This window comes from Castanea sativa, chromosome 12, assembly GCF_040712315.1.
Source record: "Castanea sativa cultivar Marrone di Chiusa Pesio chromosome 12, ASM4071231v1".
Classification (NCBI taxonomy): Eukaryota; Viridiplantae; Streptophyta; class Magnoliopsida; order Fagales; family Fagaceae; genus Castanea; species Castanea sativa.
The window spans coordinates 1,636,402-1,646,919 of NC_134024.1; the positions used below are offsets into that span (position 1 = coordinate 1,636,402).

Consider the following 10,518-nt stretch of genomic DNA (forward strand, 5'->3'; position numbering starts at 1 on the left):
TAAGATGTAAAATAAGATTTAGATATAGATTTGGATAGATTTGGATTAATTGGATCGATTCACTACCATTCACTCTAAAACTATGCTAATTTAGATATTGATTTTCACTATTTATTATATATATATATATATATATATATATATTGATTTAGGCATGATAGATGCAAATTGTTTGCAAAAAGATGTTAGTTAGGGAAAATATTGTTAATTATTTTTAAATTAATGTGTTAGTTATAGATTTTTTTAATAATAGCGCATTTATTTAAAATATAAGAATATATAATCATGGATAGTTGTAACTAATCTTAAATCATTTTCCTTGCGGTTGATGAAACTTATTTGGGTTAGTATGAGCGAGTTATAGGGAACGTGAGCTAATCAAAGCCTAATGTTTTTTGGCGTTTTCAAAGGTTGCCAAGAGTCTTGAAACTTAATTAGCACATTTTTATGCACAAAGTGCTTGCGGGTTTTGGAAGGAAAAGATTCAAGTTGCGGATTAAGTAGCATATTGTAAATATCTATAAAAAAAAAGAAAGAAGGTATTCTCAAAGGTTGAATCTTGTATGGAATTGATTAAAATTGTATTCTATACTCTATAGTTGTTAATAGCAATGACCTTTGGGAGTATTAAAATGTTGCACTAATCCATTCCAATCTTGACTCATGTAATTAGCCCAGCCTTCGATCAAGTAGGTTAATCATGAAACAATCCACGGAGCAAATATCACATGGGAGATTGGCGAAGCCAATTTTGTAAAAGGAGAATAGAATTGCGACATTTGTCATAGGATTATCACTTGAATAAATTGGTTTAAGCTATGAAAGATACTTTTTCTCAAAACCTTGCAATTGGGTTGGGTTGTTCGGTTTCGAATTCAATCTAGTTGTGTTTGGGCCAATCGGATTGGGTAAGAAAACATGTCATTCTAAATGGGGTACTAAATTTGTGACCCTAATCTGGTCTTTCAAGGGCTAGGTTGACCTTATATGATGCTACTTTTTTTACATGAAAACATAATATAGAATTAAAAGATAAAAAAAAAAAAAAAAAAAAAAAAAAAACTTAATCATATTGTATTTATCTTCCTTTCAATACAAACAAAAGAACAAATTATCAAACTCACTTCAAAATAAAATGTTAACTATTACATAAAATATTAAAATTGCACCATCCAAGTTAAATAAGACAAATAGTTGAGGTTATATAGTCCAAAATTGTCCGCTAGATGTGGACCATATCATGTCAACTACCATGTTAGGTTCACTTGTTATATATATATATATATATATATATAAAGAAGAAGAAGAAGAAGAAGAAGAAGAAGAAGAAGTTAGGATACTTGCAAATATATAAAAGCTTTAAAAGTGAAACATATAAAGAAAAAAAAAAAAAGGAATTGCAGCTTTATATTCTCAACATTAGTCGTAGTTCCAGTATTGAAAATATGTGTACTTCAGAGGGCATCTCGCACTTTCTTTTTGCAGAAGACATCATTCTATTTAACAAAATTGAAACTTCAACGTGTGATGCCATGGTAGAGGTTCTAGAGAAGTTTTGCTCCGAGTTTGGCCAAAAAATCAGCATGAAAAAATCTCGCATTTACTTCTTAGCTAATGTGAGCGATTATGTAAAAGAGAAAGTTTGTGAGAAGTTGGGCATCCAGGCAACCCCAAACATTGGGAAATACCTCAGCTTCCGTACAAACCATAGAGGAGCAAGTACAAGGCAATACAACATCATCGCTGAAAGGGTTATGAATAAACTTGCCAGTTGGAAGGCGAAGTTCCTTTCATTTGCAGGACAGGCTGTCCTAATCAAATTTGTCATGTCTGCCATTCCTAACCATGTGATGCAAGGGGTGGATCTCCCTGTACACGTATGTGACAAATTGGACAAGATAAATAGAGACTTTCTATGGGGATTCACGAGTGAGAAGAGAAAAATGCACCTTGTTGGCTAGAACAAAATTGTGAAACCCAAAGAAGAAGGGGGACTTGGGATACAAGCATCTAAAGCCAAGAATATAGCTCTACTTGCTAAACTGAATTGGAGAATGTACTAGGACCAAGGAGCACCTTGGGCTAGAGTACTCCTGAAGAAATATTGCTCCATCTTGAGAGCAAGATCCAAGGACCCAGACAAGCTTCCTTCATCCCCTAACTGGAAGGCAATCAAATTGGGCTTCCTTATTTTCCTTGAAGGAGTTTGTTGGGGAGTTGGAAACGGTTCAAGGATCTGGGTATGGTTGGATAGTTGGATAAAATGTGAATCTCTAAGGAAAATGATTGAAGGTCCACTGAGTCAGGAAGATTATATGTTGAATGTGGAAGATATCTGTGGGGAGTATAGATGGAAGTGGGAGCTTTTATCCTTTGATCTCCCTGAAATCATCAAGGATAAAATCAAAGCAATCCCAATCCAAAACTATGGCCATAGGAAGGATACCATTATGTGGAAGCATACAAAAGATGGAGAATTCTCAACTAACTTAGCTTATCTTTTATCTATCAAGGGAGTAAGCCCAAGCCCGATCTTTAAGGGATCATGGATATGGAAGCTAGACATTTTACCAAAGATTACTACCTTCTTATGGCCAACAGTGTCCCTGTAAGAGATGTCCAGGCTTCTAAGGGTATCATGTGTGACAGAATCTGCCCTTTATGTAAATCTCAAGATTAAACAATACTACACCTTCTCAGAAATTGTGAACTAGCCCGAGATTGCTGGAGGAAGCTTGAGGTCCCCCCAGGGTTAGTTTGCACTTTTTCCGGAAATCTTGAGGAATGGCTGCAAGCTAACTGTTTAAGCAATGCAAGGCATAAGACTGCCAACCCGTGGAGCACACTTTTCTTGTTCACCTTGTGATGTCTGTGGAAGAACAGAAATAGGATAGTTTTTGACAATGCCATCCCCAACCCCAACCCCTCTCTCCATAAACTTTGCCTAAGCCAAGCTCTTGAATACTCCTTTTGTGTGAGCAAATCTAAGCTCACAGCTCCGAAAGTTGTTATCCCAGTTAGATGGATTAAACCTTTGGAGGGTTGGCATAAACTCAACACTGATGGTGCGTCCTTTGGGAACCTAGGTAAGGCAGGGTGGGGACATTATTAGAGACAGCCAAGGTAATTGGATTAAAGGCTATTCGAGATCTATTGGCTTCACTACTAGCAACATTGCTGAGCTATGGGCATTGAGAGACGGGTTGAACTTAGCCATTCAGCTGGTATTATAGCAGATAGAAGTTGAACTTGATGCCAAGGTGATTGTGGACTTGCGTAATTCCAATAACAATCCTAACTATTGAATCACATACAAGCTTCGAAGGTTCTATCAATGGAGGAAATACGAACCATAGAGAGAGAGAGAAATGTAAACTTGTAAAAATGAATTTCTTGTATTAAATTATCAGACTCTGTTCTCTTATATAGTGAGAACAGAGGTGTAAACAGTAACGGAAATATTCACCCAATACAAACTGCTGTACACGTGTATTAAATCTATAACTAACCTAGCTAACTCATCAACTGTACAGTATTAAACGACAGCAATATATCATCAACTATACTAAGCTATTGTAGTTTACTCCTGTATGTACAAAATACAAATAACAAAGATATGTACAACCTATCTAATACTTAACACTTCCCCTCAAGATGAACTATAAATGTTGATTAAGTTCATCTTGGACAGAAGAAAGTAGAACTGTTTATATCCAAGTGCCTTTGTGAAGAAATCAGCAATTTGATGTTGAGTAGGAACATGGAATGTCTTAATGATTCCAGCTTGAATTTTGTCTCGAATAAAGTGGCAGTCAACCTCTATATGCTTCGTTCTTTCGTGGAACACAGGATTTGCAGCAATATATAAAGCTGCCTTACTGTCACAGTACAAAGAGGCTGGCTGATTGTGATCTAAACCAAAAGTTCTAAGCAAGGTCAACAACCAAACAATCTCACTTGTGGCAGTAGCCATTGCTCGATACTCTGATTCTGCTGATGATCTAGACACCACTTGTTGTTTTTTACATTTCCAAGATATGAGAGAATCACCAAGGAAAACACAGAATCCTGAAACTAACCTTCTGGTGTCTGGACAAGCTGCCCAGTCAGCATCACAGTAGGCTTTGAGTCTTAATTCTGAACTCGCAGAGAGAAATAAGCCCTGTCCTGGTGTCTTCTTTAGATACTTAAGCACTTTAGCTGCTTGCAGGTGTGGAATTTTAGGAGAACTCATAAACTGACTCAGTTTATGCACTGAGTAACAAATGTCAGGTCTGGTGAGAGTCAAATAGAGTAGCTTCCCTATAATTCTTCTATATAAGGATGGGTCTGGAACATCCTCTCCCATTGAGCTCCTAAACTTGGCTGTTTGATCCATAGGCACATTAGCTGATCTGAATAGAAGAAGTAATAGAAGTAAAAAAATGAATGGAATGTACCATGTGGTCAGTTGCACCACTATCAAGAATCCAGTCATAGGAACTAATATGAGAGGTATTGACAGTTGAAGAAAAAATAGAATGCTCAAGAGAAGGAGAAAAGCAAATATTGACACTTGAAGGGAAGACAGAATGCTTAAGGGAAGGTGAAAGGCAACTACCTGATAACTCTTGGGCTGAAACAGTCATTGAAGGCTGAGTAATGACAGTAGCAACCTGAGGAGTGTTGTTCAAACATGACTCTGGTGGAGCTTGAGTGCCAAAATGACATTGAGAGTTCAATAATCCAATCAATTGCTGATATTTAGTCTTGGTGAGTGTGATAGGTTCACTAGCATGATCTTCAGCAGCAATGACATTGTTTGCAAAAGGCTGACCACCCTTGTTCTTGAACTTGTACCCAGGAGGGTAGCCATGCAGTTTATAACACTTGTCAACAACATGTCCCATGGCTCCACAATGAGTGCATTGTGGTCTACCACTCTTAGGCTTAGTAAAATTCTTGGTATTACCAGACTTTGATCCTAGAGCTGCTAAAGCTGCTGATGTATCAACCAAGACTCTCTTCCCAGCACCCACCGTTCTCTGCTTCTCATCTTGAAGCAAAAGAGAGAACACTTTGCTTAGAGGAGGCACAGGTTCCATAAGGAGAATCTGCCCTTTGATAGCTACATATGTCTCATTCAGCCCCATTAGAAAAGACATAGTGTAGTCCTCAATTTGATGACCACATGTACATGTCCTGTAATTTGAAAATTCATCCCAAAGTCCCTTGAATTTGGTGTAGTATGCATTGATGGTTAAATCTTCTTGGGTCAGGGTACTAATCTCTTTCCTTAATTCATAGATTCTAGGTCCATTTCCTTGGCTAATCTGTACTGTAAGTTAACCCATACATCTCTGGCAGTCTTGAAATAAACTATACTTGGTTGTAAATCCTTAGAAACAGAATTAAACAACCAAGCTAAGACTGTGCTGTTACACTTACACCAAGCTCTGTGATATGGATGATCAACAGATTGGGGCTTAGGGATAGAGCCATCAATGAAACCCAATTTGGTCTTGGCATCCAAAGAAATGAGAATTGCCCTACTCCAGGTGCTATAATTTTCTTCAGTGAGAGGTTGCACTACCAAAGAAACACCTGGGTTATCTCCACTAGACAGGAAATAGGGACTAGAGGTGTTTTCCCAAGGCTGGACAGTAGGAGCAGTAGTACTAGAGGTGCTTTCAGACATAATTAGTGCAAAATTGATGATGATTCAGAGTCTCAAGCAAGAATTAGGAAAAACAAAAATCAAGAATTGATTTTCTAGAGAGTTCTTCAAGAAACGAACACTGAAACTAGGTCAAATCAAGATGCAATTGACAATCTTGCTGAGATCACAACAGAAAGGTATGAATTGGGAATTGAAACCCTAAGAAATCAAGATGCAATTCGCAATCTTGATGAGTTCACAACAGAAAATTGTAAATTGGAAATTGAAACCCTAAGATCGAAGATTTCAATTTCAATTATGAACAAGAAAAACAGAATCAAGAAGATGATGATCTTAATGCTAGAATCAACAGAAACACGATGAAGAAAATTTCTAGTTGATCTAAAAGAAGCATTAAGAAAACAAGAAAGAATGTAATTGAACTAGGAAGAATCAAAGATTACCAGACTTGAAAGATCTCTGAGCTAGTTCTGCTCTGATACCATATTGAATCACATACAAGCTTCGAAGGTTCTATCAATGGAGGAAATACGAACCACAGAGAGAGAGAAATGTAAACTTGTAAAAATGAATTTCTTGTATTAAATTATCAGACTCTGTTCTCTTATATAGTGAGAACAGAGGTGTAAACAGTAACAGAAATATTCACCCAATACAAACTGCTGTACACGTGTATTAAATCTATAACTAACCTAGCTAACTCATCAACTGTACAGTATTAAACGACAGCAATATATCATCAACTATACTAAGCTATTGTAGTTTACTCCTGTATGTACAAAATACAAATAACAAAGATATGTACAACCTATCTAATACTTAACACTAACACATCCTACTTTCCTCTTTTATCCGATTGCAGGTTACTCCTCGCCAGGATTCCACAAGTCAGGGTGGCTTAGGGAAGCTAACAAAGCGCTGACCTTTTGGCTAAGAAGGGTTGCTCAATGTGGGAAGATTTTGGTTTTTTTATTCCCCCATCTTTTGATTTTGATACCATTCTAGCTACGGATTGTTACGGTCTGCATTATTGTAGACTTGTAACTACCAACTTGGCTGCATTGCCAATAAAAGAAGCACTAGTCCGACGCACTATCATTGAAGACCCACTCTGTGATCGCTGCCATGTAGCTCTGGAGTCTCCGCTGCATGCTCTCTGGTATTGTAACGAACTAGACACGATCTGGGAGAAATCTGCTCATTGCCGTAAGCGACGAGAAATCAGCTTCCTAAATTTCAAAGAATTACTCTCTTGGATCCTCACACAGCCAACTGAAGTGGAACTCTTTGCAATGGTAGTGTGGGGGATATGGAATCAACGTAACAAAGTGCGCCATAACCATGTTGCTGCTCCATTACACCAGATTTTTCAGATTTCAGCAGAGAAACTTGCTGACTTCACGGCTTCTCAACAACCTGCAATACCGATGATGACACGACGGGTCAGTCACAGAACTAGATGGCAACCTCCTCTGGCGGATTTAGTGAAAATTAACTTCGACGGAGCTGTTTTTTCTAGTGCTAATGCAGCAGGTATTGGGGTGGTAATTAGGGACAGCTCAGGTCAGGTTCTCGCCTCCTGCTCTCAACGGTTATCCCAAGCTTACAGCAGCACTGAAGTTGAAGCTCTGGCAGCAGCTAAGGCGGTGTCTTTCGCAGCAGAACTTGGCATTACGAAGGCTGTGTTGGAAGGTGACTCTCTCACATTCATAAAAGCTCTATCAAGTGACCACAGCTCCTTAGCCGCGTTTGGGTTGATAATAAACGACATTAAGTTTAGTGCAAGAAATTTTGATCAATTACTTCACTCTCATGTAAAGAGAGAATGTAATTTTGTTGCTCATTGTTTAGCAAGGCATGAGTTTGATATTTCAGATTTTTTAGTATAGATGGAGGAAGTTTCACTATAATTCTCAGATGTACTTCTGGCTGATTTAGCTGTTTCTTTTTAATCAAAGTTTAGTCTGGGTTCTCAAAAAAAAAAAAAAAAAAAAAAACTTGGCTGCTGTACTAAACTAGATTTGGTTTTATTAATAATAATATTCCCTTTTAACCAAAAAAAAAAAAAAATTATATGTGCACTTGAGGGTTGCACTCTAAGTTGGCAAGGCTAGTAATTTTGTAGTATTCTGATATACAATATAAAATTTTAATATTATTCTAGTATAATGAAAATAAGTCAATATAGAACTAAAATTTTATAGCTATGATTATTCTATAAATGGATTAAATATTATATTCAAATCCATGAAATCAACAAAATCTATAGTGAGTACGAATTTTACCACAAAAATTACAAGTTTATTCAAAAGCAAGTAAGCACTCACGGTTAAATTATCAATAGATTGCGTGCCATTGAATAGAGTTCAAAAAACTGATTATAAATTTGTATTTTTCCTTTCATTAAAGGAGAACATCCATTTGTTAAAAAATGAAAGTGGGAAATGTTTATAAGAGAACGAAACTGATTGGATTGAGATCTATGAGAAAGTGAGTAGAGCACAAACAAAAAATGCAAAACAAAAATTGTGTTTTAAAAAATGGGCTGACCTACAACCTAACTCGGTCTTACATGGGTTTGGGTTGACCTATTTTTTAAAAAGTCCAAAAGACCTTATATGTACCCACATTTTTTAATCTAGAACAGATTGTCATGACCTTCTTGGACTCTCACGCGTGCCTAAAAATCATCACGTAATGTAAAAAAGCACTAATAGAAATCATGGGCATTGAAGTATGAATCACATGAAATTTGGCAGGTTGAAGCAAAATGGTCTTCTGAGCAATAGTCATAGCATTGTCATGAGGTACCCCTTGAAAATGGCGTACTATTTCATTTAGGCTTTGAAAACTGTGATTTTGCCATTTATAAAAAATTTTGTTTCCTTAATAACTTTTTGCTTAAAAATCAGAATAAGATTCCGTTTGTTAAGGTTAGTAGTTTATGATTCTACATTTAACTCAATTTTGCAATTTTTGGTAAATTTTGGTATTTTGTCACCTAATCGCATAATTAATACAAATTAAGGTTTTATACGTTTTTCTTTGTATTTATATGTTTTGTAGCTGTTAGAGGTAAAACAGACTATTATCAATAAACACAAATGTTTTGTCAAAATTTTTTTTGGTGGATTCCAATTTTTATCTCCTTGTGAATTCAAGAAAACCCCTCGTGAACTCGAGGTTTATTACCAGAAGCTAATTGTTTAGTTTTCGTTTTATCAAAAAAGCATCATATGTGCTTTTGTCAGGCTTCTGCAACATCATTATTCATTCTGGTTTAGGTGGATTAGAAAATTTGAGTACCCTGTTTTTTCATGTGTCCTAACTATGTGTACCCACATTTCGTTGAATAGTGTATAGCATTATAGTTTCTCAACAACTTCTCAATAAATTCTAGGTAGCAATTTGTTAATGGTTCACATTTGCCACCATTAACATCACTTTTTTACATAGCTACTATTAATCGCTTGTCTTTAGGATTTTTTTAGTTAGGTGGATTTTAGGAAGGATGGAAAAAATTAGAGAGAAAATGATAGTTTTGTATGTTTGGTTAGGAAAGAAAGGGGAAGAGAAAGCTGGTGGCGCCCAAAAGTTTTCTCTCCAAGCCCACCAAAAAGCAATCTTTCCAAAATGGAAGAGAAAATGGGAGACTACTATCTCGAAATTTTTTTCCCTCACATTCTTCTTGTTGTTATCGTTGTTTTTATTTTTATTTTTATTTTTATTATTACTATTTTTTTTTTCTATTTCGTTTTCTTTTTTCTTCTATTTGCAACTTTTGTCTGTTTCGTTTTCTTCTTCTTCTTCTTCTTCTTCTTCTTCCCCTTAGCAACAATTTTTCTTCTTCCTTTTTTTTTTTATAATATTTGTTTTGAGTTTTTTTATTTTTACTTTTCTTATTCTTTTATTTTCCTTCATTAGTTTTGGTTTCTCACTTTCTTATACTTAAAAAAAAAAATGATGTTCCATCTGTACACAATTTTTTAATAAAAAAATAAATGTTATAAAAAAAAAACTAATAGAATAATTTGAATAAATTTATACAAACTTCATTTTATATCTTCCCATTTTTCTTCTCACCAAATATTAATACTTTCATCCTTCCACTTTTTCATCTTTCTTATCTAACAGACCTTATGCTTTGTTGTAAAATTGTTATGCAATTATAAGTTTATTCAAATGATTTACTCCAATCCTATTAGAGGCTCTATCAATAGTAATTATGAAAAATTTGATGAAGAATAAGAGCCTATTTGAATGAGGGTGATTTTGGATCATATCACTCAGTTTTCATAACTGGGTTCTCAAAACACGTGGATCTAACAAATTTTTTTTTTTTGTTTGACTTGGTTTTCAACCCTTGTTTCCATCACTTAATTATCTAATTTTTGAATGATGGTTTATAGAAATTGAAAACACATTTTAGGTGTTTTCAAGTTATAGAAACAAAGTTATGATGGTACTTTCGTAATTATACCAACATACCCAGTTGCAATGTTTGACAAACGGGTTTTTTTTTTGGGGTGAAACCCTGCTCTAATGTTTGACAAATTCTCTTCTTTTTTTTTTTTTTTTTTGAAACCCAGCCACAACTTTTGAAGTTGAAAACTAGGTTTGAGTTAAGGTGTTAATCAGAGAGTTTGAGAAATTGAGGTATTTTAAGTGATGAGTGATAAGTGATGAAAATTGAGTAATGAAAATTGAATGATGACAAATTACCAATCAAAGGCCCAAGTGATTTACTGATTACTCCAATCAATGTCCATGGTAATGGTATTACTATAATTCACAGTGATCGTGACCATGATTTTCTTGTAGTGAGGCACTGCTGTCGATCTTGATGGATGAGAGCAAAA

The 10,518-nt window shown here is 35.4% G+C and overlaps 1 protein-coding gene across 1 annotated transcript; it reads left to right on the plus strand.

Annotated features, from left to right (window-relative positions):
* Positions 1-6,606: 6,606 nt before the first annotated feature.
* LOC142619445 (uncharacterized) lies at positions 6,607-7,548 on the plus strand. Its single transcript, XM_075792541.1, has one exon. It carries the CDS (start codon positions 6,607-6,609, stop codon positions 7,546-7,548), a length of 942 nt encoding a protein of 313 aa, XP_075648656.1.
* Positions 7,549-10,518: the final 2,970 nt, after the last annotated feature.

What these genes read in the sequence shown, in the direction of transcription:
- LOC142619445 (XM_075792541.1), top strand. Translation starts at nt 6,607, where the DNA reads ATGTGGGAAGATTTTGGTTTTTTTATTCCCCCATCTTTTGATTTTGAT.